Here is a 27,988-nt window from a genome sequence, read left to right as displayed (position 1 = left end):
GCAAAGCCCAGTCATTGCCATCCACAGTGTATTATACAACCCCCGACACACCGTGTCTACCAGGTGATGATGATAATTGCAGCAGTAAAAGAGGTGGTTGCATTTCAGTTCGAAAGAGCCAACGTAATATCTCCAAGATTGGTGGTGTAACTGACAAAATAGCAAAAACCACCCTGGATGCTCAGCCTGCTGATAAGCAGCATGGGGAGTGGGAGAGGATCCCTAATACAGTGGTGAATTCTGATGCAAGAGTCCAGAAGGCGAAAAGGAGGCTGAAGCTGAGCTCTGAAGCAGGTTTCGCAGCAGACTTGGTGAAAAGGAAACGATTAAGAGCAAATGACTGTATGGAAGAAGGAAATGATGGAGACTTATTAGCTACAACTTCAAAAAGTAGCATATCACAGGGGTTAAACTCATCGGAAAGTGAGGTTGATCCATCAAACATTATCAAAGACATGGAGAACTCTCTAAATCCTTCTGAAACAAATACGCTTGTTTCAAAGGGTTTAAAAAGGAAGGGGGGACCAAGAAAAAGTTTTGCCAAACGAAACAAAGTAGTGCTGCACATGGATACAGTAAATCCCTCTGGTGCCATAATTGTTTCTTTATTAAGGCAAGGCAATGGTGTGCCACAGACTGGCCAAGAAGATGGCAAAGGTAGAAAGAATACCAGCAGTACCACTAAAAGTCTAAAGAGAATTACTAATTTGTGTCTCAGTAAAGCTGATGGAAGCGTAGACAATCTGGATTTGGAAACTACCATGACAACTAATTTAACAAAAGGAGCTCAGGGGCAGCAGTTGCCAGAGGTCCTTGTTCAGCCTTTAAATGAGATGCTGGGCAGTTCTCAACCAGCATCAGAAGTCCAGCCAAAATCTGTCTGCAGAAAAAGAGTTGTCTCACAAGTCTGTATCATTGAGCCATCTCAGGGCCCAAGTAAGCTCACTAATGTGGACAAAAAATCTCACAAACGTAAAACAAGAAAAGAGAATTCAGCTTTAAAGCAAGGCAGTATTGTTAACCCTACCTCCACAGTCCTCTTCACATCAAAGCTCACTTCCACTGATCGTAACGCCTCTCAGCTTGCTCACATTGAGGAAAACTGGAAAAAAGAACAAAAGGCGCCATCCAGGAGGCCTAAGAGAGTTCATGAGGGAACTTTTAAACCATCTGTACTAGATGGGACACAAATGACAGAGAGAAGTGCAGATAGCTGTCAAAAGCTTGTTAAAGAAGGCCACTCCCAAGGGGAAAAAAATGTTTCACTCCAGTCTTTGATTGTGCACTGTGGAATGATGACTATTGAAGATGAACATAAACCTCATCCCTCACCCTGTCTTTTTGAAGAACCTATTCTACAATTAGATGAGCAAAAGGTGAAAAACGATTTGAGTGGCCCAAGTAATTGCATCAGAGAGAGGCCTACTGCTTCACTGCCAGGTAAAATATTTCTCGCTGAAGCAGCTAGCCTCGCTGAGAACAAAGGTACTGATAATGAAGAAGACAAGCACAAGAAAGTGGAGTCATGTTCGCATGTAGTCGGTGTTAATGCATCTGAGCTAAAGCATAGCAGGAGAGGTGTGAAAAATAGGCCAAGCAGAGCAAGAATCGAAACCAGGAAGTGCAAGGTTCTGCTTAATCGGGTGCATGAACCTGAAGAAAACCAGGAGGGGGAGATGAGCATAGTTTCTGGTAAGAAGGTGGACTTGGCCAGTGCAGAATCATGTGTATCGAAAAATGAAAGCTTTTCTGGACACTTGTGGCGTAGCCACTCCTGCCCAGAGATCCCCTCCTTACTTCATGTTCACTATGACACACCTGTGATCACGCTTCCACATTCACTGCAGCGCAGCAGGGTCCAAGCAACGCATCAGCAGCAGCCTGTCCCTGTTCTCCCTGTCCCACATGCACGCAGGTCAGCCCGGCGCGCTCGTCGGCACACTGTCTGTAGCGTGGAGGTGGAGAGAGAGATTGCCCCTCTGTGTCTGCGCAAGGAGGTGTACCCTTCAAGGAGGACTGCCCCCTATGGCAACATCACCCAGTATGCGTCTCCCAGTGCATCACTCTCCCCCTCCACCTCCCTCACAGCTCTTGCCTCCTGTTTCCTCTTCAGCCCCCTGGCCTTCCTTTCTAAGAAACTAGAGACCAGAGGGGTTGCTGCCGGAAGCAGTAGCACTTGCAATCATATTTCCTCCCCTTCTTCCCCCAGCGTTTTCACCTCTTCTGCGTCTCCTGTTGCCAGCCCTGCCGCCTGGCAACAGTTTCCTGGTTGCGATGTTTCTGCAGCTACCGCCTCCTCCACTTGCAGGTGACTTATTTTTTTTATTTTTTTGTTCAATTATGTATTTAATCTGTAAGATTTGTGATGGTGATAATGATACTCAAAGACTTCATTATTTTTGTCACTTGTAACCCATCCCTCTCTGCAGTGTGTTATCTCAGATCCATCTTGGGTGTGAGATTGACACAAGACGACAGCACAAAGAGGAGGAAGAGGATGGGGAGGATACAAGCTGTTCAAGTCAGGAGTTTGAGGATGTGGTACTCACAGAGGAAAAAGCTCTGTCGGATTCTGAAATCAAGGTGTTGACTCTTAAACCAGGCTATTTTGTTTTATTTTGTTCTTCTGAACATTCTGGCAATGGATACATTGGCTTCCCGAAATACCTACCTTAAGCACTGCATTTCAGTTTTGCCAGGCTAAAACAGGCTTTTTCGTGGAAGGGGAAACACAGGCCTTGAAAAGGCTAGGAAAGCTAGTAATTACAAATGCAGTATCTTTAGTGTGATGTTCACTAGTCTACTAGCTGCCAGTTAACTGCCCATGATTTACAAAAAAATAACCTACAGCTCAAACTTTGAACAAATAAAATATTAGAAGAACATTTGCTTTAAATTATGAATTTGAAATCAATTTTGAAATAAATTCTGCAAAGGAAATATAGTGATAATGTCCTATCTTCAACTAATGGAGCAACCAGTCATGATGGTGTGAGAGTTGGCACCACCCCCAGAAAATGGAGTACATTTAATTTCAACTCCACTGGACATTGTTTTTTGAGTTGATTATATAGTAAGTGGTTGATTCAGAGTGGGAATTTTGGTTTCAGAGGATGAGATGCAGCTTTGCTAATGAATCACAGTGATTGAGACATTGTTGATTGCTATGCCAACTTGTAGTTACCAGAGAGCTACTTGGCAGTCTTTCTTGCTTCAGTCTTTTTATTTTTGGATGTTTGTGTAGATGTGTGTGTATATATATATATATGTGTGTGTGTGTGTGTATATATTTGTATATGTGTATATATATAATGAGTATATATATACTCATTATATATATACAAGAAGCTTTTATGCAGTCCATACACACTGGTTATTGTTACATTGAAGCTATAATACTTGAGGACATGTGATACTGTAACTATAAGGTTTGTGGTGTTTATCGTCACAGGTAGTAAAAATGAATGAGGGACGAGGGAAGGTGTCATCCATTAGAATTCGCAAAACTTTACCAAAACCACAGAACAACCTGACACCCATGGGTCTGCCTAAACCCATCAGGTATGTACTAAAGATAGTCACATTTGCTGTAGAGACGTGTTCATTAGAAGGTTAAATGTGTGTACACTGGTAGAACCCACTCTGCCCAACCCACCAGGGATTAATAAGACATCCTCATTTATTAACATATAGTTATGCAAATAATTCACTGCCCAAAGCCTAACTTATAATGCAAACAGCTTGAATTTGATGCCTTACAAAAGTTGGAGCACCAAAATTGGCCAGTCACCAGTGGGCAAATGTTGATCTGCTGCTGTAGCCCATGGATCGATTTCCCTGGGTGATTGCACAACCCATCAACATGTTTTGTTTGTTTTTGTTTGCTTTACTGAAGGCTAAAGAAGAAGGAGTTCAGTTTAGAGGAAATTTACACCAATAAGAACTTCACCAAGCCACCTGAAAGGTAGGACAACTAATTAAGTCATAATGCACGTTCCCTTGCAAACCAAGTAAATGTGTGTGTGTGTGTGTGTGTGTGTGTGTGTGTGTGTGTGTGTGTGTGTGTGTGTGTGTGTGTGTGTGTGTGTGTGTGCGTGTGTGAGGGTTATTTTTAAAGTGGCATATTTTGGCAGGTTAAGGGAACAAGGAACCCACCGCTTGAAAACAATTATTTCAACTACATAATTACTTGTTTAATGCTACTTGCTGTAAATTAGGCATTTCCATGAGGCAAGTTGCTTCTTCACAATTCTTGTTAGAACAAAATTTGCACTGTACAATACAAATGAGACAGCCATAGATAATGATGACAGGGTTCTGTTTGTACAAGCTCCTTTAAAGTGTTGGAATTGAACTTGAATTTTAAGTATCAGATTTTTTGGAAAATCGGCCTCTGATGGGAAAGCAAGGATGGCTTTCTCCACCTGGGTGAGTTGTCTGTAGGACAGATTCTTCGCCCACTTGTCCACATCAGTGGCGTGTGTCTGGCGTCCGTCTCTGTCTGCCATTGAGGGCGCTGTCCATTGTCTGCCAATGTCTGTGGCATTAAGCAAGAAGGTCAAACTTATTTTGCTGCCTGGTTTTCAACTTCCCTTGTTGTGCTAGACGAGCCCTCTCTGAACTCAATCACGTTGGAAAGTGGTCTCATCTAGACGTGATGTAAATTTTGTTGGATCTGCTCCTCTTTGGCTTTCAAAGCGTTGATGGTAAAATTGGTTTGTCTTACCCGTTCCTTCAACGGCTGGCTCTGTACCTTCTAGAGGATCTTGCTCGCTCAGTGGCCCTTGACCAAAGATTTCATTTGCAGGCTCTTAGGTGTAATTCCGCTCTGTCTACACCTGAGGCTGAATCTCATGTGGATCCTGTAATCTGCCATCTTATCTAGTTAATGTCGAGTTCGCTTGTACTCGTGTACAAGTTTAAGGCAATCCTCACTGAAATAAGTCAAAATGTCTTGATGCATGCTCAGTAATCCAGGTAAGGAAATCGCAGAAAGTTCAATCAGTTCATCTGGACACATTTATTGGGAGAAACGTTTCATCACTCATCCAAGTGGTCACACCAGTTTGCATATGAAACTGATTGTTGTTTTCCGTCGTTATGCCATCATGCTGTTTATAAGGGTGGGGATACCTGCAGTCAGTTGAGACTGAAGAGGACACTTGGATGAATGATGAAACATTTCTCCTAACAAACGTGTCCAGATGAACTGATTCAACTTTCTGTGATTTCTTTGCCTGGATTATTGAGCATGCGTAAAGACATTTAAATACTTTAATTCCAAATTGATTAAAAAAAAAGAAATCCAGTATTTCTACTTTATTCTTTAATAATGAAATAAGAGTCGCTAAGGTGTATATTTTCTTCTTTTGGTTTGAGTATGCACCTTGCAGTTTAAGCCATTTTTACATGAAATCCACCTTAGCTTAACGACCACAACATTATCTCATGCCAGGCAAATGTAAATTCTGTTTGCTACATGGCATTTGCACAAGTCTTGGTTAGCTAACATTGTTTAGCTAGCAACTTGATAGCTAGCTAATGTCAGTTCAGTTCATGTTGTTTGGTCATAGACAATACGGCTGCTGGTTTGATGGTTTTGGTGTGTGGTATGTAGAAATGCATACTGGAAATATCATTTAATTTAATGGATGTCAATTATCATGTCAGCTTAAATACCGCCTATTGCTAGAACTAAGGATTATGTGCTGGGGCAAAAAATTGAAATCTTAAATCCTGGCTCTAACTTGTTTGGTGTGACGAGTGAAATGGAATTGGGTAGATTTGATCAATTCTCCAAATCTGTTCTCTTTTCTTTAAAGTGCACATTTTGGTGTCTGTGTGTCATGACCTCATATTCCACAAGCTGGTAGCTAATTTATTTAAATTCTGCTTTAAAAAAAGGACTACAAATTTATGCTCTGTTGTTCTACTCCTGCTCTCACCAGAAGTGTCATGAACACTAGCAGTTGCTCTGGTTGCTAGCTGCTCACTAACATTCAACAGTTGGTCAAGCTGTGCTGTAGACAGTTGGACCCAATTATGGAACACCAAATATGACTCACTTTTTTTTTTAACGTTTATTTGGGAAGGGACAATGTACATAAATCAACATTCGAAACAAATGTAAATGTACCCGAGTTAGCTAAGAGGCAAGTTTCCATTAGCAGTCCACTGCCGATGGAACTTAAAGCCTTTATTCAAGGTATAGTTGTGCTTTTTGTGTTATATTAACGTGTGGTCGTAACACCATCAGGCATTAAATTAGCGTGCAATTGCATGGTCACTAGGGATGGGTTGCACCAACTGGTCTTTACTAAACCTGATCCCAACTGCTAAGTTGGTCTTTGTTAAGACCAGTCTTAAGAATGGACTTGACGTCGGTTGCACCAACCAAACTTAAGCCTATAGTGATGCGCAGCCATGTGAATGACCACGTGACTAGGGCTATTGCCTAGCAGTGTGCGATGCTAGAATACATTAACAATCTTCCACCATCTTGCTAATTTGTAGATAATCATTTCTGATTTGCGGAAGTGTTATGGAGGATCAAAGAAAAAGAAGAGCCAATTTCATGGACATGAGATAAGAAAATCTATAGAGCTGTACAGCCAGCACAAGAAAACGCTGACTGGACTTCTGGCGTAGCAATCAATGGAGTAGGTCGCGACTCTTGGGGCTCCTGAAATAATAAAAAAAAGTCCTATCCCAGGCACACAGTTTTAAGGTGACCAGATTTTAAAAATCCCAAACCGGGACCCTAATAAATGCACCGCATGTTCGTGCACGCGCACACGCATATGCACGCTCTCACAAGCTTGTCTGTCTCGCTGGACATGATGGGGATGGATGTTGAAAACCGGGACATTTTACTATTCTACAGATATTTGTCGGGACTTGGGACACCCAGCTTGAAACCGGGACAATCCCGGACAAACCGGGACATCTGGTCACCCTACACTTTTTGCATTTTTTCGGTGTTAGTTTTTCTCCAAAACTCAAAATTTTGTCTTCTGGTCGACTAAAATGTCTTCGAAAAATAAAACCGGGCATGCTTCAGTGCCACAACAGCAGGGCCTGCGCCGCACACCTCTTCCCCACCCCGTAGTGGCCGCCCTGCCTGCTCGGACGGTGCTGCTGCGCCAATAGGTGATATTGCATCCCCCTGATTTCAAGTCTGAGCTGTTCGACTCCCTTCGCAACAAGGTGACGATTGTCTTTAAAACTGAGCTTCAAGCCGCCTTAACCGAGAATTTAACATCCATCAAGGTGGAGCTACAGGCAGTGAAATCAAGAGTTATCTGGTAGCATCACAAAGATTCAGTCTGAAGTGCAAGCTCTGAAAAATACCGTAGGTGAAATGGAAACCTCCCTGTCCACCTGCACCGATTACATCGTCACTCTTCAGGCCAAAGTGGAGCAGCTGTTACGCTTGGGCGGTATCCATATTTTCACACCATCATACCAACCTTAAAATATGCCGCGGTATGAGGTATACCGTATTAATAATAAGATATATAAATAAGGTCATAAAAAGTGTTTGCGTTCTGTGAGCACGTGTTACCGCACGGTGGCAGCACTGCATTAAAACACTTTACTTTGCCAACCAAAAGTTAATTTATTATTGATATAATAACAAAGAAAAACCGTCAAAGTCAAGATGACCTTAAGAAGTGGGTATCAAACACGGAAACTTTCGTTCTGGAACTTTTATTATTCAACACAGTGATAACGGTCAAAATAAAGTGTAGACCTAAACATCGTAGCAATGGCAACAATAAATTACAGATGGAAAGCCGAATTCTAACATTAATCACACTAGGCTAAATTCTTGGTCACCTCCCTGACCAAGGCCCTTCTCCCCCAATTGCTCAGTTTGGCTGGGCGGCCAGCTCTAGGAAGAGTTCTGGTGGATCCAAACTTCTTCCATTTACGAATGATGGAGACTACTGTGCTCTTCGGGACCTTCAAAGCTGTAGAAATTTTTTTGTACCCTTCCCCAGATCTGTGCCTCGATACAATCCTGTCTCGGAGGTCCACAGACAATTCCTTTGACTTCATGGCTTGGTTTCTGCTCTGGCATGCACTGTCAACAGTGGGACCTTATATAGACAGGTGTGTACCTTTCCAAATCATGTCCAATCAATTGAATTAACTACAGTGGACTCCAGTGAAGATGTAGAAACATCTCAAGGATGATCAGTGGAAACAGGATGAACCTGAGCTCAATTTTGAGTGTCAAGGGTGTGAATACTTATGTACATGCAATATTTCAGTTTTTTATTTTTAATAAATTTGCAAAAATTTCTACAAAACCTTTTTCGCTTTGTCATTATTGGGTATTGTGTGTAGATTGATGAGAAAAAAAAAGGAATTTAATCCGTTTTGGAATAAGGCTGTAACATAACAAAATGTGGGGAAAGTGAAGGGGTGTGAATACTTTCCGGATGCACTGTATATAACGGTGCTGAGGACTTTAAGCCACCAGAAGACGCCAGCGCATTCATTAAGACACTGAGCAATATATAATGTTGATGATGTAATGTTACCACTCAGGTAGACAATTACTAACTCTTTACTCCATATATAGTTTGTGGGTTTTTATTTTTACCTTTTTATATGGGCTACACTCTGTGGGTATTACTTTTACAGTCTGAATTTCATTCTTTTTTTTCTATTCTGTAGTGTTTCTTTTATTTCTTCATATACAGACTGTGGTCTCTTCTTGCTTCCAAATAGACAGGCTGTGATCTTTGTTTTTACCTTTTGATATACTACGTATAGGCTGTGATTTTTATTTTCGGCTGTTAATGTGCAAGCTGTGCTTCTTGTTTGGCCTCTTCATATACAGACTGATGGTGGCTTATGTTTTTGCTTATAGATAGACCGGTTTAGGCCCTTGTTTTATACAGTGTGTTTTTATTTTCCCTCTTTATATACGGTCTGAAGTTTTCACTCTTACTATCTTATATACAGTTTATTTTCACCTCATTCTATACAGTCTGCGGTAATTGACCCTTTGTCAAGTCCTGCCCATGTCCCGCTTTCCTATGTTACTGTTGCTAGGTTAGACAAACAGAGCTCTGAGGGGGTCCATTCCCATAGAAAAACATTGAAAACTTGTATACATAGTTAACATTAAAACTCATAATTTTTATTCTTAAAAAAACGTTGCCTGTCCTGTGCTGTTCTCTCTTTGTTGATCTAACCGTCGTCTAAATAATTTAAAAGAGGAGAAAGAGTTTATCATTTTTAAATGACAGACATTCATAAAACTGCCTTGACATCATTCAGATTTCTCTAAGAGTTTACATTGCAATTCATGCAGAGCATCAATTGCAATTTTTGTCATATAGTGATACTGTTTACCATTTTAATGGTGTACTGTTTTTTATCATCACATTAGAATTATATTGGAAATTCTAAAAGTAATATTGTGTGGACCTGTTCTTTATAATAATTTAAACAAAAACTTCATTGCCAACCTTCTAAGATGGGTTTCATGCTTCTTTCAGATGCACTGTGTGGGCCGTCCACAAGAAGAATGAAATATGTCTAAGCCCTAGGGGGATTGAGCTGGGACCCCAAAGAATTATTTGAGACACTGTATTTCAGAAATATAATAATGAAAAGTTAAAGTATCATTCTTTCACCAAAACACACGCACACTAATCAACATTAGCTCACTGCTGGTTGTGTTAGCCTAAGTTACATCAGACAGCAAGTTGCTTAGCTGACGTTAGCAAACAACATTTCCTACTTTACCTTTTTCGACTAGGTCTGGCAGCTGTTCCTGCTGCATCCACAGGATCAGGATATTGTTCGCTTAGGGCACCATCAACAAAATGCTTATTTTGAAGGGAATAAACAACATGTGCTACTGATTTCTATCTGGCTTGGCAGGCTAGCACTTAGTTGTTGATGCTAGTTAGTGTAGCAACAGAAATGGCCACATTACCAGCATGCTTTTAACGTTATTCAGTATAGGTAGTGAACATTACTGGAACATTTAGAATATTGTCAATATACTGAAAACAATATTGTTTTCTCATACCTTTGAACATATGTAGGTATTTTTGCTGACAGTGGCAGGGTTGAACTGCCCATGTGGTCGTGCACACAGCCGAATCCAGTGGCGACATCTCTCAATATTTGTTTTGGGTTTGATGAAAGGAATAAAAACAACTCCAGGATTGCGTTCTGGATATCGTGAGTCACTGTTACAGGTACCCCACGCACACCTTTTAACCATTTTCCTGTTCAATCTCAATTCCTCCTGTTTTCGCTCTCAAATTAACTTACGATCGGAATGCATCAGAGTTTATCCGTTCGATTTGTTTGTCTAACCCCAAGTACGTTAGCAACGGTAACCATGGGTAGGAGCCCTCTGGTTGGTGGGTATAGCAGACCAATCAGAAGGTCAACAAAGGGTCAGTTGTCACCCCATTATACACAGTCACTGGTGATTACTTTTACTTTTTTATATACTGTTTGTACTTGTGCTTTTGCGTGAATTTGTTACTTGGTGCCTTGCTGTTTATCATTACTAGGTTTTGCAGGAGCCCAAACCTTAGTCACTTATAGGTCAATAGTCATAAGCATATCTGTTAGGGATTTGACTCCTTGTGGAGTTAGCAATGGGTTCTCCATCGTTTGGGGACAGGGGTGTTTTAAGTGCTATGGGGGGAAGGGGTGGGGCAGTTTGGTGTTCGAGCTGATCTGTACATTAGAGGTTAGTGCTCGTTTTTTCTGTGTGTTTGTCTTGCTGTGGTTTTCCTTTTTTTTTAAAAAAAAACAATTTTTCTTCTTTTCCCTTTCTAGAGGTGTGCGGGCGGGGCCCCAATTCTTTTTCCTCTTATATCTAAATACTCAATATATGGTCACTAATATTAGTAATTCAGGAATCCCTCATAGTGGCTCTACTGTGAGGTTTGTGAGCTGGAATATTAAAGGCATGGGGAGCCCAATTAAGAGATGGAGAATATTTACTCATTCTAAATTATTTAAAGCTGCCCTAGTATTTCTGCAGAAAACCCATGTAAACCAAGGACCAGGTCAGATTAAAATGCCCCTGGGTCTCTGAGGCATTTCACTCAAATTTCACCTCTAAAGCCAGAGGGGTGGCCATTTTAGTTGTTAAGTCATTTCAGTTTTCAGCTTCCAAAGTTATATCTGATAGAAATGGCAGATATTTAATCATCTCAGGCACACTGTCTCATATTCCCATCCTATTAGTAAATATTTATGCCCCAAATTTTGACAACCCACACGTTATGAATAAGCCGTTTGAGCATCTCCCATCATTGAATAATAACCTGCTTATATTCAGAGGGGACATTAATTGCGTAATTGACCCCAATCTAGACCACTAACCCACGAATCCTGACCCAATCATCAATGTCGAGGTCAGTTTCTGATTTCATGTCTAAGAATGGTTTCATTGATCCTTGGAGATTCTACAACTCCCACACCAAGAAATATTCTTTCTTTTTTTTTTCACAGATGCATCAGTCTTTCTCTCGTATTGATTATTCTTTCATTGATGCCAAACTAATCTCCAAAGTGTTGACTGTGAATTACCATCCTAACATTATTTCTGATCATGCCCCTCGTTCTTTTAGATATCCAGTTCTCCTCACAACCTCGGTACTCAATTCCATGGAGGTTCAATACTTTGCTTCTCTCAGACGATAAATTCACTAAATTCATAGCAGCTGCAATTGATGAGTTTATTGGTACTAATCAGAACGAGATGAAACCGGTTTCTCACTCACTGTTGTGGGAATCGCTAAAAGCATACCTTCGGGGTCAAATTATGTCCTACTCTGCACATTTGAATAAAACCTGTAAAGCCAAACTGTAAGAGCTCTCTATTAATATTAGTAATTTCGACCAAGTTGCTACTTCTCCCTCTCCCAGTCTGTTCAAACGCCGTGTTGAATTGCAGACTGAATTTGATCTCATCACAACCACTAATGCAGAGCACCTTCTTTTACGCTCTCGTGCCACATCTTTCGAGCACCGCGATAAGGCAAGCTGCCTCCTAGCGCACCAACTACGTCGACAGGCAGCTTTGTGCATGATCCCTCAGATAAAAGACTCACTTGGCACACTGCATAGGGACCCCACCGTCATTAACTCTATATTTTGTGCTTTCTACTCTTCTTTAAATAAATCTGAATCGCCGTCTGACACCGCTGAAATGCACTCTTTCTTTCATAGTCTCAATCTCCCATGATAAACCCAGTTATTGTTAAAGAACTTGAATCACCATTGACAGTAGAGGAAACCACCCTTGCTATGAATAATGTGCAAAATAATAAAGTTCCTGGCCCCGATGGCGTTCCAGTTGAATTTTTTTAGAAGATTTCAAGATAATCTGGTCCCACTATTGCATTCTGTGCTAGCAGAGGTACCCAGCATTGCCCAGGGAAAATGTTCTCACCAAAACAACCAACACAATATGATGTTTACGATATAATCGATGATGAAATATAGGATAATTTATGATATGATATATGTGATAAACGAATGTCGAATAAACAAATCTTATTAACGAAAATTATCAAATCTCATAATTTTCAATCCATTCATCAAGCTTCTTTGCCAATGTGTGTATTAATTGTTCAGTGCTCAACCGCCTCAGGGTAAGCCACGTTGCGTGTCTTGCTATTTGGCGCTAGGCTAGAAAGCTTTTCTGCACTACCAGTTCTGGAGCCAGCTACATACAACTGGCCATGTGAGAAACATGGAGCAGAAAGATTTACCCCAATCGTTTTAAAAGTCTGTTGTCACATGCTTTGTGATAAGTAAGTTAAGAGTACTCTTGCAACGTCGAATCCAGGGTGACGATGTACACTAATAACCCTGACATCGAGGCTGAAAAATTCCTTTGATTGATATGACGTAACAACGTATGGCATCGCATATCCAAAAGACGCCACATGTTGCCACAAAATAAACTCAATTTCACAAATAAATCATATTTTTTTACTTGGTTTTTGAAATATTTTTTGAACTGTGCAATCCTTGGAAAGTGCTGATTTTAAAGATACCTTACCCAGCGTTGCCCAGGGAAAACGTTCTCACCAAAACCACCAACACGATCGGCTCTTTATGATATAAGCGACGATGAAATATACGATAATTTATGATATGATACATGTGATAAACGAATGTCGAATGTGTGTATTAATTGTCGCAAATGTGCCACCGCCACTGCAAATCGCCACAAAATAAACTCAATTTCGCAAATAAATAAAAACATTTACTTGGTTTTTGAAATATTTTTCGAACTGCAATCCTTGGAAAGTGCTGATTCTAAAGATACCTTTCTTTCTTTTTGTTCTACAATGAGTATTTCTGGAGTTTTAAGCGAAAATACAAACATACACTCTTGCTTTATATATATATATATATGAAACAGGCCTGTACTGCAATGTATTAAAACTTTTTTTTCCCCGTATATGTGTTGAGATAGATAGATAGATAGATAGATAGATAGATAGATAGATAGATAGATATAATGAATCACTGCAGTGTGGTTCTCTTCCTCCAACTTTAAGACAAGCCTCCGTAAGTATGCTTCTAAAAAAAAAGTCAAGTACCCAAATCTCTGCAGCTCATAAAGACTTCTTTCCTTAATAAATGTGGATGCTAAGAATAAGATCCTTGCTAAGGCCTTGGCCCATCGCTTGGGCAACATTCTCCCAAATGTTGTCTCAGATGAGCAAACCGGATTTATAAAGGGGCGCCAGCTGTTCTATAATGTCCGTACCCTCTTAATATTATCAATTCTAAAACTTCAACAACAACCTCTGAAGTAGTGATCTCAGTCGATGCTGAAAAAGCATTCGACAGGGATGAATGGGATTACTGGTTTATTGCATTAAGTAAATTTGGCCTGGGAAATGTATTTATTTCGTGGATGTCTCCTTTATACAGTGCATCCGGAAAGTATTCACACCCCTTCACTTTCCCCACATTTTGTTATGTTACAGCGTTATTCCAAAATGGATTAAATTCCTTCTTTTTTTCTCCTCATCAATCTACATACAATACCCCATAATGACAAAGCAAAAAAGGTTTTGTGGACGTTTTTGCAAATTTATTAAAAATAAAAAACTGAAATATTGCATAAGTATTCACACTCTTTACTCAGTACTTGGTTGAGGCACCCTTGGCAGCAATTACAGCCTCAAGTCTTCTTGAGTATGAAGCTACAAGCTTGGCACGCCTATATTTGGGGTATTTCTCCCATTCTTCTCTGCAGATCCTCTTGAGCTCTGTAATGTTAGATGAGGAGCGTCGCTGCACAGCTATTTTCAGGTCTTTCCAGAGATGTTCAATGGGGTTCAACTCTGGGCTCAGAGAATCTTGTTTCTCATGGTCTGAGAGTCCTTTAGGTGCTTTCTGGCAAACTCCAAGCGGGCTGTCATGTGCCTTTTACTGAGCAGAGGCTTCCGTCTGGCCACTCTGCCATAAAGGCCTGATTGGTGGAGCGCTGCAGAGATGGTTGTCCTTCTGGAAGGTTCTCCCATCTCCACAAAGGAATGCTGGAGCTCTGTCAGAGTGACCATCGGGTTCTTGGTCACCTCCCTGACCAAGGCCCTTCTCCCCTGATTGCTCAGTTTGGTTGGGCGGCCAGCTCTAGGAAGAGTCCTGGTGGATCCAAACTTCTTCCATTTAAGAATGATGGAGACCACTGTGCTCTTCGGGACCTTCAAAGCTGTAGAATTTTTTTTTACCCTTCCCCAGATCTGTGCCTCAATACAATCCTGTCTCGGAGGTCCACAGACAATTCCTTTGACTTCAAGGCTTGGTTTCTGCTCTGACATGCACTGTCAACAGTGGGACCTTATATAGACAGGTGTGTGCCTTTCCAAATCATTTCCAATCCATTGAATTTACTACGGGTGGACTCCAATCAAGATGTAGAAACATCTCCAGGATGATCAGTGGAAACAGGATGAACCTGATCTCAATTTTGAGTGTCATGGCAAAGGGTGTGAATACTTATGTACATGCAATATTTCAGTTTTTTATTTTTAATAAATTTGCAAAAAAATCTACAAAACCTTTTTCACTTTGTCATTATGGGGTATTGTGTGTAGATTGATGAGAAAAAAAAGGAAATCAATCCATTTTGGAATAAGGCTGTAACATAACAAAATGTGGGGAAAGTGAAGGGGTGTGAATACTTTCCGGATGCACTGTACATCCCCCATAAGCTAGTATCACCACCAATGGCATTCAATCCACTTTTTTCACCTTATCTCGCAGCACCCGCAAAGGTAGTTTCTTATCCCCCCCCCTATTATTCGCATTAGCAATAGAGCCCTTGTCAGTCTTTCTGAGATCTTCTTCCACTGTCACTGGGATATCATGTTTGGGCATACAACTTAATCTTTCACTGTCTGCTGATGATTTGCTGTATTATGTCTCAAATCCAAACCACTCTATACCAGCAATTCTTTCCTGTTGTCAGAGATTTGGATCATTTTCAGGCTACAAAGTAAAAATCTCCAAGAGTGAATGCTATCCTATTAATGCTTTGGCAATACAACTCAATTAGTGATATCCCTTTCAAATTGAGTTCCTTCGGCTTTAAGTATCTGGGGATAAATGTAACCAGGAAACTGACCTCACTTTTCGGCTAATTTCTCTCTTTTGGTGTCTAGAATTAAATCTGACCTTCCAAAATGGGATAGTTTACCTCTGTCTTTATTGGTAGAATTAACACAGTTAAAATTAATATTTTGCCCAAATTTTTATTTCTGTTCCAATGTGTCCCCCTATTTCTGCCAAAACGATTGATCAAGCCATTTCTGGCTTTTTATGGTGTGGAAAGGCACCCAGACTCATTAAATCGATTCATCAGAGATGCAAATTCAGTGGTGGACTTTCTCTGCTAAATTTCCAGATGTATTATTGAGTGACAAACATTCAAAAAAATTCACTTTGGCTTAATTCAACAGATCTACCATGGTGTTTGTTAGAGGCACAGTCCTGTGTTTCATCTTCCCTAATGGCTCTGCTCACCTCCCCTATTCCAACCAACCCCTCTGGCTTTCAAATGATCAAATTTATCCCAATATAACTGATAGTTGCGATGAATGACATGCTTCATTCTGCAATCTCACCCATATGTTCTACTTCTGTCCTTTATTATCTTGTTTTTAGCAGTACTACTATGATACTGTGTCAAAAATACTGTCAAAAACTATCAAAGTCTCTCCCCATTTTGCCATATTTGGGCTCCCAGAAGGCTACTACCAATTCACCTCTAAGCAGTTGGATGTTCTAGCTTTCACTTTCTTACTGGCGAGACGCCACCTTCTTCTCCACTGGAAGTCTACCAAAGCTCCCTCCAGCACTCAGTGGTTCAGGGATACCATGTTCTTTCTTAAGCTAAAGAAGATGAAATACACTGTGAGAGGTAACTCTGATAACTTTTATGGCAGATGGCAACCCTTTTTGATGTTTTTTTTTAAACTCTCTTCAATCTCTGTCTCCTAATTAATGCTCCCCTCCCTTTTTCCCCCTCTGTTCTTTTTCTCTTTGCTTTTTTTCTGTCTATGGTTGTTACAGTTGGGTTGATTTATTAATTGATTTGCTTGCTTCATAAATGTGTTCTTTTTGTTTTTTGAAACTACAAAAATGTTTAATAATATATATAATGTCAAACCCTGACTGCCAAGCAGTCCAACGTAATTACAAATAAGAAGCAGTCGACTTTAAGAGAAATAAAAGAGGCCTTAAATAATTTGTTCAATGATTATTTAGTTTGGTAGTTTAATAATAGCTACTTTAATAAGACCAAGCAAGGTGACAGCTTGGTGCCAGTGACACCCTGCGGATGGCCCAAAAGGTGTTGGATTTGTGGACGCTGATCCAACTATGTTTTGAAACGCACTGTTTGCATAAAAGTGAAGTGCTATTAGCAGATACAATGTGGGCGACAATGCTGTGTTGTGGTCCGACACAAGCTGCAAGTCCAATGACAGCTCTTACATAAGTTCATCTTTCCTGCAGAATCGAAACCTCTCAATCAGCTCCTCATCGTTGTATATGTCTAATGGATTGCTTCTGTCCCTAATAACTCTCTCCCATCTAAAAGCCCACCTGTTGGAAAGTTGATCAATATACAAGACATGCCATGATCAGTGTTACAAGCTGTGTTGTTAAAGTAAAATAAAAACGGCCTAGAGTTTGACTTTAAGCCTGCTCCTGACTAGATGTAAGATTTATGCCCTGTCATAGCAAGAAGAAGGCTTAAGCCTAGATGGTGCAACCGATGTAACTATTAGGTCTGACTTGGAAGGTGAAGTTACGACCGAGTTGGCTTAACACCAGACTTAAGCCCTGTTGGTGCAACTGGCCCCAGGTGTTGACCTGTGGTCGGTGTTCTGAGTCATCATGATGCAGTGCAATGTTGCATAACTGGCTTATTAGTGAAGTGGCTAAGGCAAGTGATGGCTTCCTAGTAATCTTGTTTAATTTGGTCTCTGAGGTAATTACATTTTCACTGAAATAAGGGATAGTCAATTACTAATCCTTTCTTATTGTCATTCGTTTTTCTGTTACGATATACTCTCTCCCAGAACCACCAGGATTTTGGATTTTTTTTCACCCTGATCAAAACAGCCTGATTTTGCAGCAATAATTTTCAAAAAGATGCAATGCATTTTGTATGAAATTGAAATAGATTTACATTATTAACCAGACGAAATAGATTTACATTATTAACCAGACAAACAATGTCAATGCCTGGTATTTATTTCTTTTCATTGTAGTATGTCATTGAAGTATAAAGGGGTTTGTCAGTTAGTTCAAAAGATAGTTGTTGATTTTAGTAGGAAAACTTGTCTATGTTGAGAAAGCTGTTAAGCTGTGATTAAAACCTTTTTTGCAAAATAAACTAGTGCTCAAAACTCTCTTCATTATAACTTGAATATTTCTTCTCCATTATACTACTACTACTACTTTTGGCTGCTCCCGTTAGGGGTCGCCACAGCGGATTGTCCGTTTCCATTTCTTCCTATCTTTCACACCAGCCACCTGCATGTCTTCCCTCACCACATCCATAAACCTCCACTTTGGCTTTCCTCTTTTCGTCTTCCCTGGCAGCTCCATATTCAGCATCCTTCTCCCAGTATACCCAGCATCTCTCCTCCACACATGTCCAAGACATCTCAATCTTGCCTCTCTTGCTGTATCTCCAAACCATCCAACTTGAGCAGTCCCTCCAATATAATCATTCCTAATCCTGTCCTTCTTCATCACCCCCAATGAAAATCTTAGCATCTTCAGCTCTTCCACCTCCAGCTCTGCCTCCTGTCTTTTCATCAGTGCCACTGTCTCCAAACCATATAACATAGCTGGTCTCACAACCATCTTGTAAATCTTCCCTTTAACTCTTGCTGGTATCCTCTCTTCTGCACTCCCCGTTACTTTGGACAGTTGGCCCCAAGTATTTAAACTCATACGCCTTCATCACCTCTACTCCTTGCATCCTCACCGTTCCGCTGTCCTCCCTCTCATTCACACATAGGTATTCCATCTTGCTCCTACTGACTTTCATTCCTATTCTCGCCAGTGCATATCTCCAGGCTCTCCAGGCTCTCCTCAACCTGCACCCTACTCTCGCTACAGATCACAATGTCATCCGCAAACATCATATTCCATGGAGACTCCTGCCTGATCCTTTCCTTCAACCTGTCCATCACCATTGCAAACAAGAAAGGGCTCAGAGCCGATCCTTGATGTAATCCCACCTCCACCTTGAACCCAGCCATTATTCCTACTGCATACCTCACCATTGTCATTCTGCCCTCATATATATTCTTCACCACTCTTACATACCTCTCTGCCACTACTGACTTCCTCATACAATACCACACCTCCTCTCTCGGCACCGTCATATGCTTTCTCTAAATCGACAAAGACACAATGTAATTCCTTCTGGCCTTCTCTATACTTCTCAATCAACATTCTCAACGCAAACATCGCATCTGTGGTGCTCTTTCATGGCATGAAACCATACTGCTGCTCGCTAATCATCACCTCTCCTCTTAACCTAGCTTCTATTACTCTTTCCCATATCTTCATGCTGTGGCTGATCAACTTTATACTTCTGTAGTTGCTACAGTTCTGCACATCGCCCTTGTTCTTGAAAATCAGTACCAGTATGCTTCTTCTCCACTCCTCAGGTATCCTCTCACTTTCCAAGATTTTGTTTAACAATCTAGTTTAAAAACCCCACTGCCATCTCTCCTAAACATCTCCATGCCTCCACAGGTATGTCATCAGGACTCTTCATCCTCTTCATAGAAGCCCTCACTTCCTCCTTGCTAATCCACTGCACTTCCTGATTCACTACCCCCACATCATCCAACCATCGCTCGCTCTCATTTTCTTCATTCATCAGCCCCTCAAAGTACTCCTTCCACCTTCTCGGCACACTCCCCTCGCTTGTCAGCACCTTTCCATCTCTATCCTTGATCGTCCTAACTTGCTGCACATCCTTCCCAGCTCGGCCCCTCTGTTTAGCCAATCGGTATAAGTCCTTTTCACCTTCCTTGGGATCTAACCTCTCATACAACTCACCATATGACTTTTCCTTTGCCTTTGCCACCTCTCTCTTCGCTTAACACTACGTCTCCTTGTACTCCTGTCTACTTTCTTCATCTCTCTGACTATCCCACTTCTTCTTTGCCAGCCTCTCCCTCTGTGCATCCTCAGTGGCTGGGTTCATTCTGTAGAATCCTATAATTCTTCTCCCTTATACTATACTGATGTAATTGTGATCCATCTTAAATCGAATCACAACTAAAAGATCTACTCCGGTGATGCAGTCAGAGAAGTATCGAAGTAGAATTTAATGTTAGGTGTGTCATTTCTTCAGAAGTATTTGATTTAACTTTCTTTATGCACCATCTCAGAGCTCAGTCAATTTTCATGAGGCTGAATGGGCATGGCCCTGAGTTCATAAGACTCTGTATCGATAGCTTGCTAAGCCACTTACTTGCATGATGTTGCTTGGAAACTATTCGAAAACAAACCAAGTGACTTAATGATGGTGACCCCCCCCCCCCGATTTCCATACTCGCAAAGCATCCAAAAATGCATAGCATTGATGAACATCAGGAGTGTTGTCAATGGAAATTCACCTTTAGGTATAATAATAATAATAATAATAATAATAAATTAAACTTACATGGCGCTTTTCTAACACTCAAAGTCGCTTTACAATAAACGGGGTGAAACGAGACAACAGATAAACATAGCACAGACATACAGGGGTGGATGGGAAGGGGGGGCTACTGAGGGAGAAGCGGCAGCCACACATGATGCCAGCAGTACTGTCTGACTTAAACAGGTACAAAAAGGCAAGAAAAACAAAAAACAACAGCACTGTGGACCTGTTCACAGGTATGTGAACTTTGCTGTGATATAGCACTAGGGATGGATACTGAAATCCGGTGTTAAACGGGCACCAGTACTAAATTATTAAAGACCGTGTGATAAGCTCGAACATTAATTGTTCTGCTATCGGTATTGGAGAAATTAAGAAAATAAATTTGTTGTTTATTTAGGCTACATAAACATCATCTTACACCTTTTGTCTCTTCTGTAATTTGCAATAAGATTAAGAAATTTGTCTATGATGCATTTTCTATCAGTGAAAAAATGGCAGTCTTGGTAATTTCTTTAACATGATTATCAAAAGAGAGGCTGAGATAAAACGTAACACCAAGATTTTTGGCTGCCACACTTTGTGAAATCAGGGTTGTCAATTGCTATGTTACTTGATCAAATTGGTGTCTGTTTTTTAGCAGGGCCAGCAACCAGCCTGTTTTATCCGAATTCAAAAGCAAGAAATTTAGTGTCATCCAGTTTTTCACAATAGCCAAACAGGCCAATAAATTAGTCATTTGAGTACAACTATTAGCCCTTAAAGGCACATACAGCTTAGTATCATCCACATAGCAATGGAAATTCATTCCATGACTGCATATAATTTGGCCAAGAGGGGAAATATCTAAAGAGAAAAGTAGAGGGCCAAGAACCGAGCCCTGAGTTATGCCATATTTAACACTAGAAAGACCGGGATTTCACTCCTACCTAAAATGACCATGGGTTGTCAAAATGACGGCCGGTTTTTAAACACCATATTCTGTCAAGATAAATACCCAATTGAGATATTAATGCATTGCATATGTTAGTATGCCTAGGAAACGACTGACACCAAAATTAACATTTTAACAACTATGATACGATTTTTCAAACAATTTAAAATCGCCGGTGTCCAACACCTGTAAATATGGCAATGCCTTGGTGGTAGTCATGGTGCATCTGAAACGGTGTCTGTAACCAGACATCTATCCAAACCGCTTATCCTGCTCTCAGGGTCACAGGGATGCTGGAGCCTATCCCAGCAGTCATTGGATGGCAGGCGGGGAGACACTCTGGACAGGCCGCCAAGCCATCACAGGGCCAATACAAACCGCTTATCCTGCTCTCAGGGTCATGAGGATGCTGGAGCCTATCCCAGCAGTCATTGGGCAGCAGGCGGGGGGACACCCTGGACAGGCCACCAGGTCATCACAGGGCCAACACACACACACACACACACACACACACACACACACATTCACACCTAGGGACAATATAGTATGGCCGATTCACCTGACTTACATGTCTTTGGACTGTGGGAGGAAACCGGAGCACCCGGAGGAAACCCACACAGACATGGGGAGAACATGCAAACTCCACATAGAGGATGACCCAAGACGACCCCCAAGGTTGGACTACCCCAGGGCTTGAACCCGGGACCTTCTTGCTGTGAGGCGACCACGCTAACCACTGCGCAGCCGTGCCGTGTAACCAGACACGTTGGAAATAATCAAAAATCAAGTTTAGACTATTACTTTGCATTGGAGAATGCAAATGTGTTTCAAGGACAGAGCAACGAACTTCGCGAAGGAAGTTCATTGCTCTGTCCACGACCAACACACACCATAAATAGTGACATGACGCACACGATCATGCGCAAATTACAAGCCTTCTTTTTGACAGCTCATGGTCATTTTAGGTGCAATTGATCTTAAACTCATTTTAATGCAAATGTATGCAATTTTAGGGGCATTCAGGGAGCGGCAGGTGTGTCTTTTTTCTCACAGTTAATCTTAGAAAATCCAAAACCATCAAAATGACAGCCTTGGTCATTCTAGTGTTAATGTCAAGAGAATTTGGATGTAATATTATTATATCACGCACACTGTGTTTGACACCTTGTGTTAATAGTTAACACTGTTGAAGACCTACGCTTTGAACGATGTGTGGTCACACTTTTGATAACATTAGATGTTTGGTTCTGTAGATTATTAGGTGCTTCGTTGCACATTTCACCACCACCAGTTGTAGGAACGATTATTAAATTATGGTGATTCACACATTAGGAGAGGAGAGCTTGGGAGAAATACAGCAGGGAAGGGAGACAGTCTTAATGTTATAACCAAGCTGTCAGTCTGATAATCTATACTATGAGAAATTCCCTGACTAGACCTAGTAACTAAACTAGTTGACTCCACATCCGCTCTAGGTTTAAACCTACAGGCTCTCTAATCACCTGTGGCCTGCTGAATAAGTCCCTCGTGTCAAACTAAATGTAGACAGTAGAGTGAATGCCATCCATTTTCAGCAGATAAGGGCAGCCCCAGAAAGAAGGCCAGTTATCAACAAAACCAAATCCCTGCTCATTACAGTAATGAGCCAGCCAGCGGTTCATTGAGGTGAGCTTACTGTACATCTCATCATTACCCCTTACGGTTAAGGGACCAGAGACAATTAATCGAAGACAGCACATCTTTCTGGCCAACTCAAGTGTCCTGACTAGGCTAGCTTTTGTGATCTGTGATTGCTTCATCCTAGCATTATTGGTGCCAACATGAATAACATTGTTCCTGAAAGTAGTGGTGCTGTGTGCCTGGGTTCCCTGATTTGCCCTCCATGATGCCAGCACCCTAAAATTATCCTCTTATGTTGGAGACTCTGGTCCCAGGTAAACAGTAATATTTAGGGTAATGGAGTCTCCTATCACTAGTGTGCATTGCTTTATGCTGTTGACAGGAGGAGGAGAGGCACGCTGGCCGGTACGACTACCAACAGGTCTGGTTAGGGGCGAAAACCGCTTTGTAGTCGGGACAGGTGAATGCAGAACAGGCCACACAACTGGTGGCTTACTCTTGTGAGCATTCCAACGCCAGCAAACAGATAAACTCCACCATATCTGCCGACCTGACTGAGGTAGTGCTAACAATAGCAGGTCAGCTGTCAGGCCCGGGGCTAAGGCTATCTGGAGTGCCGGTCACGTCTAACATAATCCTAGCCGAAAGAAATTGCTCTAATTCACGGACACGTCTCTCTAATAGAGATAACTTATCTCTAACTGCGGAAGTCACTACACACCACTGTTTTTAACGAGACTGCTTTGACTTCAAATGCAGTCAAGCTAACTATTAAGCTCGAAACTAGTAAACAGACTAGGAACGAAAGACTGCCCACTAAAACGAGTCATTTGAGAAATAAAACTAAATTGGCAAAATCGGTAGGACAAATGAAGAGGTTAGGGCAGAAGTTGAAGGAGAAGAGAGAGTAAGAGAATAGACAGCAGTAATCAGTCTCACAAAGGCGGAAGATGAAAACAGCTGTCCTGTCAGTGTCTCCTCCTGAAGACAGCTTCAGGAGTAGACACACTTGGTCAGTGTTAACACTTGGTCTTATTGCTAAGGGTGGGGTCCTCCTATAATTTCATATGGACTACCTCCACTGCTTCGTCAACTGGAACGCACGTGAAGAGAGACGTAACAACATAAGAGACCATTGTTTTGTTGTCCATGATAATGTCCCTCACCTTATTCACAAAATTCAGTGTTCTGAATATGATGTTCAGTACTGCCTGCCAACGGGTCAAGAAGAGATGCCATAAAACTAGATGTTATTGGTCACAATCATACTAGCAATAGGCCGTCATGGCACATCTTATTTATGTAGTTTAGGTAAACCATACAGACTAGGTGTCGCTTCCCCTGGGTATAATCTGTGGTACAAAATTCTGTCAATAACATTGTCCTGTTCTAACAGCTTCAGACAATCTATCACCTTTTTCTTGTAACCACTGCCTGGATGTCTTTATGCATGCTCAATAATCCAGGTAAGGAAATCACAGAAAGATGAACCAGTTCATCTGGACACAATGTTTAGTTGGAGAAATGTTTCATCACTCATCCAGGTGACTTCGTTAGTCTCAACTGACTGCAGGTATCCCAACCCTTACAAACAATACAGTTACATAACGACTGAAACCAGTGATTCCTTTCATATGCAAATTGGTGTGACCATTAACTAGAGTTTCAATGGCCATGTGTACTATTAACAGAGGATTGTGGAATAGTTGCAATCACAGCATTGTAAGATGGTGACAGATGTACTCGTAGGCCCCCCGAGGGCCTAAGAGTATATCAATTCATCTCCAGATGAATTGATTTAACTTTCTGGGATCTACTTACCTGGATTATTGAGCATGCATCAAGACAAATTTCAGGACAATTTACATTGCATCTATTGAGACCCTCCCAGCAAAATTCACATCTATTTTCACACTTTGCAATTAATAAAACAACATGATATAATAGGTTCCAATTACAGCAATGACATATCTCTAAAATGCAAAATGATTACACATTCAGTTGTCGTATTTAAAAAAGTTTTTTTTTTTTTTTTGCTGCGTTTCCTCATAAACATTGTTGCAAAGTTTAGTGGAGCCCTCTCTACAAATGCTTATAACCTTTTGGTTAACTTCCTTGTTTGGAACAGGCGAAAGAGCTTTATTTGTAGATAAATTATAAATTCTTCTATGCATAGGGAATTAAGCCTAAAGCTTCATTAATATGTTGAGTTCAATTCATTTGAATGTTGTCAAGGGATTCTTTAATCACTATTAATGGCTTTGTGCTGTGTAAATGCTCTGTACCTGCCAATAATTATTTTCTTGTCCCCTTCCTAAAAGCCGTCTGGAGACCATATTTGAGATGCCACTCAGTCGTCGAAACGGTTCTCAGTCCCTCTTTGGCCAGAAGCGTGTGAAGCGTTTAGTGGAATTCCCAGATGTGAGTGTTGCCAGAAAACCAAAGAAGCCCCTTGTTGGTGCCGGGAAGGCCGGGATTACCTCTTCCTTTGGCAGACCGAGACGTGGGGGCTTCCTTAACTCTAAAGATGAGCCGTCCATCAGCGTGCAGGAACTGGACTCCCTGCTCTGTGCCAAGCTCGGCCAGCTGGATTTGTGGCTAACATCTGACCAGAAAGACTGCTGACAGATATATGTTCAAGGTTGACTTTCTGTTTGGTAGGAATACTGACAGGTGAGGACAGAACTACAAAAAAAGAAACTGAACTTTGAATTTAACTGAACATCTCTTCATCTTGTTTGGAGATTCACATCCTCTGCTGGAATTATTCACCTTGTAGTTCTCTTTAATTTCAGTTTATTTTTTGAGTTGTGGCAACAGCAAAGTTACTATTGACAAGTTAAGTATTCCTCTTGTAGCATTTGTAGCCTATGGGTTTCCGCAGAAAAAAACAGCATAGTCCAATTAATGTATTGCATCATAGAAGTTGTTTTTACTCATTTTTGTCAATATAAAAATGTATTATAAATTGCTACTGTATTTGTTTCTGCACTCATAAGTTAACCGTCCTTTTTGTGCCCTAGCATCCTCTTTTTAAATTTCTGGAACATGTGGCCCTGTCCAGAAAAAAAAAACCAAATTAAGCTATCCTTAATTTAAACATCTGCACATTATATAAATTACAGAAGGCGGTTTTGTGTCTTATTGCTGTCTACTTTTTTCCAAACCAAGACTTTTTGACTTAACTATTTTAAGTTTAGAATAAGGATGAGAACCCATTTTTAAACAGGTGCTTTGGGAACGGCAATCCCCGCCAACCCACCCCTCAAGTAAAGCCAGAGAAGTTTGGTCTATCTTATTAAATTTACAAGATTTGGATTAAAATCGGTGTCTGGTGTTAAAGCTCATTTCCTTGGGCAGCTATTTTTAACTCTTTATTGTTGTGGAATACTGAATGTTCATTTTTAAATTAAGCCACCAAGAGATTTTTATGATTGTCTGTTGCGTTTTATTTTATTTTCTGTTCACCTCCTCAGTCATTCAGTCCAAGTCCTTAAATTCAGTGTACCTACCAATATTGAAAAGTGGCATGGGTTGTTAAATGTAAGTCTTTTGCTCAGCTCAGGGTAAACAAAGTAAATCGTTCAATTTGTTCTTTTTTTATTGAAAGTTTACCAGCTGAAGAGGTTTTAGCTGTATCAAATCTAATATAGAATTTTGTGCCACTCCAGAAAGCATATATACAAACAGTATAAGTGTTTTGATACCACACTTTCCCTGTCGCCTTCCTTTGTGTGCCCCTTTTTCTAACCTGTGAGTCTCTGGATTGTTGTTTTGGTGGTAATAATCAAATTGCAAGTGTAACCTGTTGATAAACTACCTAGAGTACTTTGAGCCTTTGCTTAATGTATAAAGTTGCCTTAAAGGGTAATTCTGATATTTTTAAACCTGGGCCCTATTTTCCCATCATTTGGAGTCTAAATGACTAATAGGTACAATAATGTTTGGAATTGGTCCAGTATTGAGTTAGAACGCTTCAGCTGGCAGCCATCAAACAGGCTGCAATGTAATCCTTTAAGGAAATTGCGCCTGTTAAAGTCCGTCCACTAAAAGTGCTTGTTTTTGCCCTAACGGGCTGATTGTTGTTAGAAGTTTCTGACGAGATTATGGAGAGCATCCCTACAGAGATAGACGTTTTTCTTTACGTTTTCCGTCTTCCGGTCTGTGTTGTAACAGCCCCTTTACTTTCCCTTTTAAGAAAAAGGTCTATCTGTAGGACTCTTCTCCATAAAGTTGTCAGACACTTGTAATAACAACCAGCCTGTCAGGGCAAAAACAAGCACTTTTAGTGGATTCTCCATAATGTTGTCAGACACTTGTAATAACAACCAGCCTGTCAGGGCAAAAACAAGCACTTTTAGTGGATTGTCCATAATGTTGTCAGACACTTGTAATAACAACCAGCCTGTCAGGGTAAAAACAAGCACTTTTAGTGGACAGACTGACAGGCGCAATTTCTCTCAAGGATTACATTGCAGCCTGTTTGACGCCTGCTGGCTGAAGTGTTCTAACTCAATACTGGACCAATTCACCACACCGAGGATGGTCTGACAGGACACGGAATCGGGAACCAGGAACATTTCTTTGTCATTTCATCCAGGCACCTGCGCACTTGAAATGAAACAAAATATCGTTTCCCCCAGCCGATAGCAGTGCAACACAAAGACAAAAACACATATCTAAACTACAAGAACACATTATCCAAACTACAAAAACCTATTTCCAAAATGTCCCCAAAAAAAAATAAAAATTCACTATCCAAGAGCAAACTCCAGGATGACTTGTCAAAACTGCTGGTCTGCATGGGCTAGCAGTTAGCTTAGCCTGCCCCACTTACACATCCTTTCAGACCGCCCTCGGTGTGTCCTCCTCAAGCGCAGCTCCGGGCAGGGCCGTGGTCCCTGGGCCCACCGGGAACAGCAAACCAGGCTCCCCCAGCTAATCCAACGCCAGCTCTCCTAGCCAGACACCTTTGACACACCTCCCGGCATTCTACACCACGACACCAAAAACACAGTCAACGCTAGGCAAGGCCGTCGCCAGACCGCCCTCGGTGTTATCGGAACTGCCGGTCTGCGTAGGCTAGCAGTTAGCTTAACCTGTCCCACTTCCGCGTCCTGTCAGACCATCCTCAGTGTTTCCTCTTTGTGCGCAGCTCCAGTCTGGGCCGTGGTCCCTGGGCCCACAAGACGCAGCAGACCAAGCTCTCCCAGCCATCAAATGAAGACATAAACTTA

At 41.2% G+C, this 27,988-nt stretch overlaps 1 protein-coding gene across 1 annotated transcript; it reads left to right on the top strand.

The window, feature by feature from the left end:
* Positions 1–4: 4 nt before the first annotated feature.
* On the top strand, positions 5–26,605 carry prr14 (proline rich 14). The gene is made up of 5 exons (XM_056288332.1): positions 5–2,308; positions 2,430–2,583; positions 3,452–3,561; positions 3,896–3,964; positions 25,073–26,605. The coding sequence occupies exons 1-5, from the start codon at positions 345–347 to the stop codon at positions 25,374–25,376; spliced, it is 2,601 nt and encodes an 866-aa protein (XP_056144307.1). The 5' UTR covers positions 5–344; the 3' UTR covers positions 25,377–26,605.
* The last annotated feature ends 1,383 nt before the right edge of the window (positions 26,606–27,988 follow it).

Source organism: Lampris incognitus, chromosome 10 (assembly GCF_029633865.1).
Source record: "Lampris incognitus isolate fLamInc1 chromosome 10, fLamInc1.hap2, whole genome shotgun sequence".
Lineage (NCBI taxonomy): Eukaryota > Metazoa > Chordata > Actinopteri > Lampriformes > Lampridae > Lampris > Lampris incognitus.
Note: the sequence above shows the minus strand (reverse complement) of the source record. Positions and strands in the feature narration are given on the sequence as shown.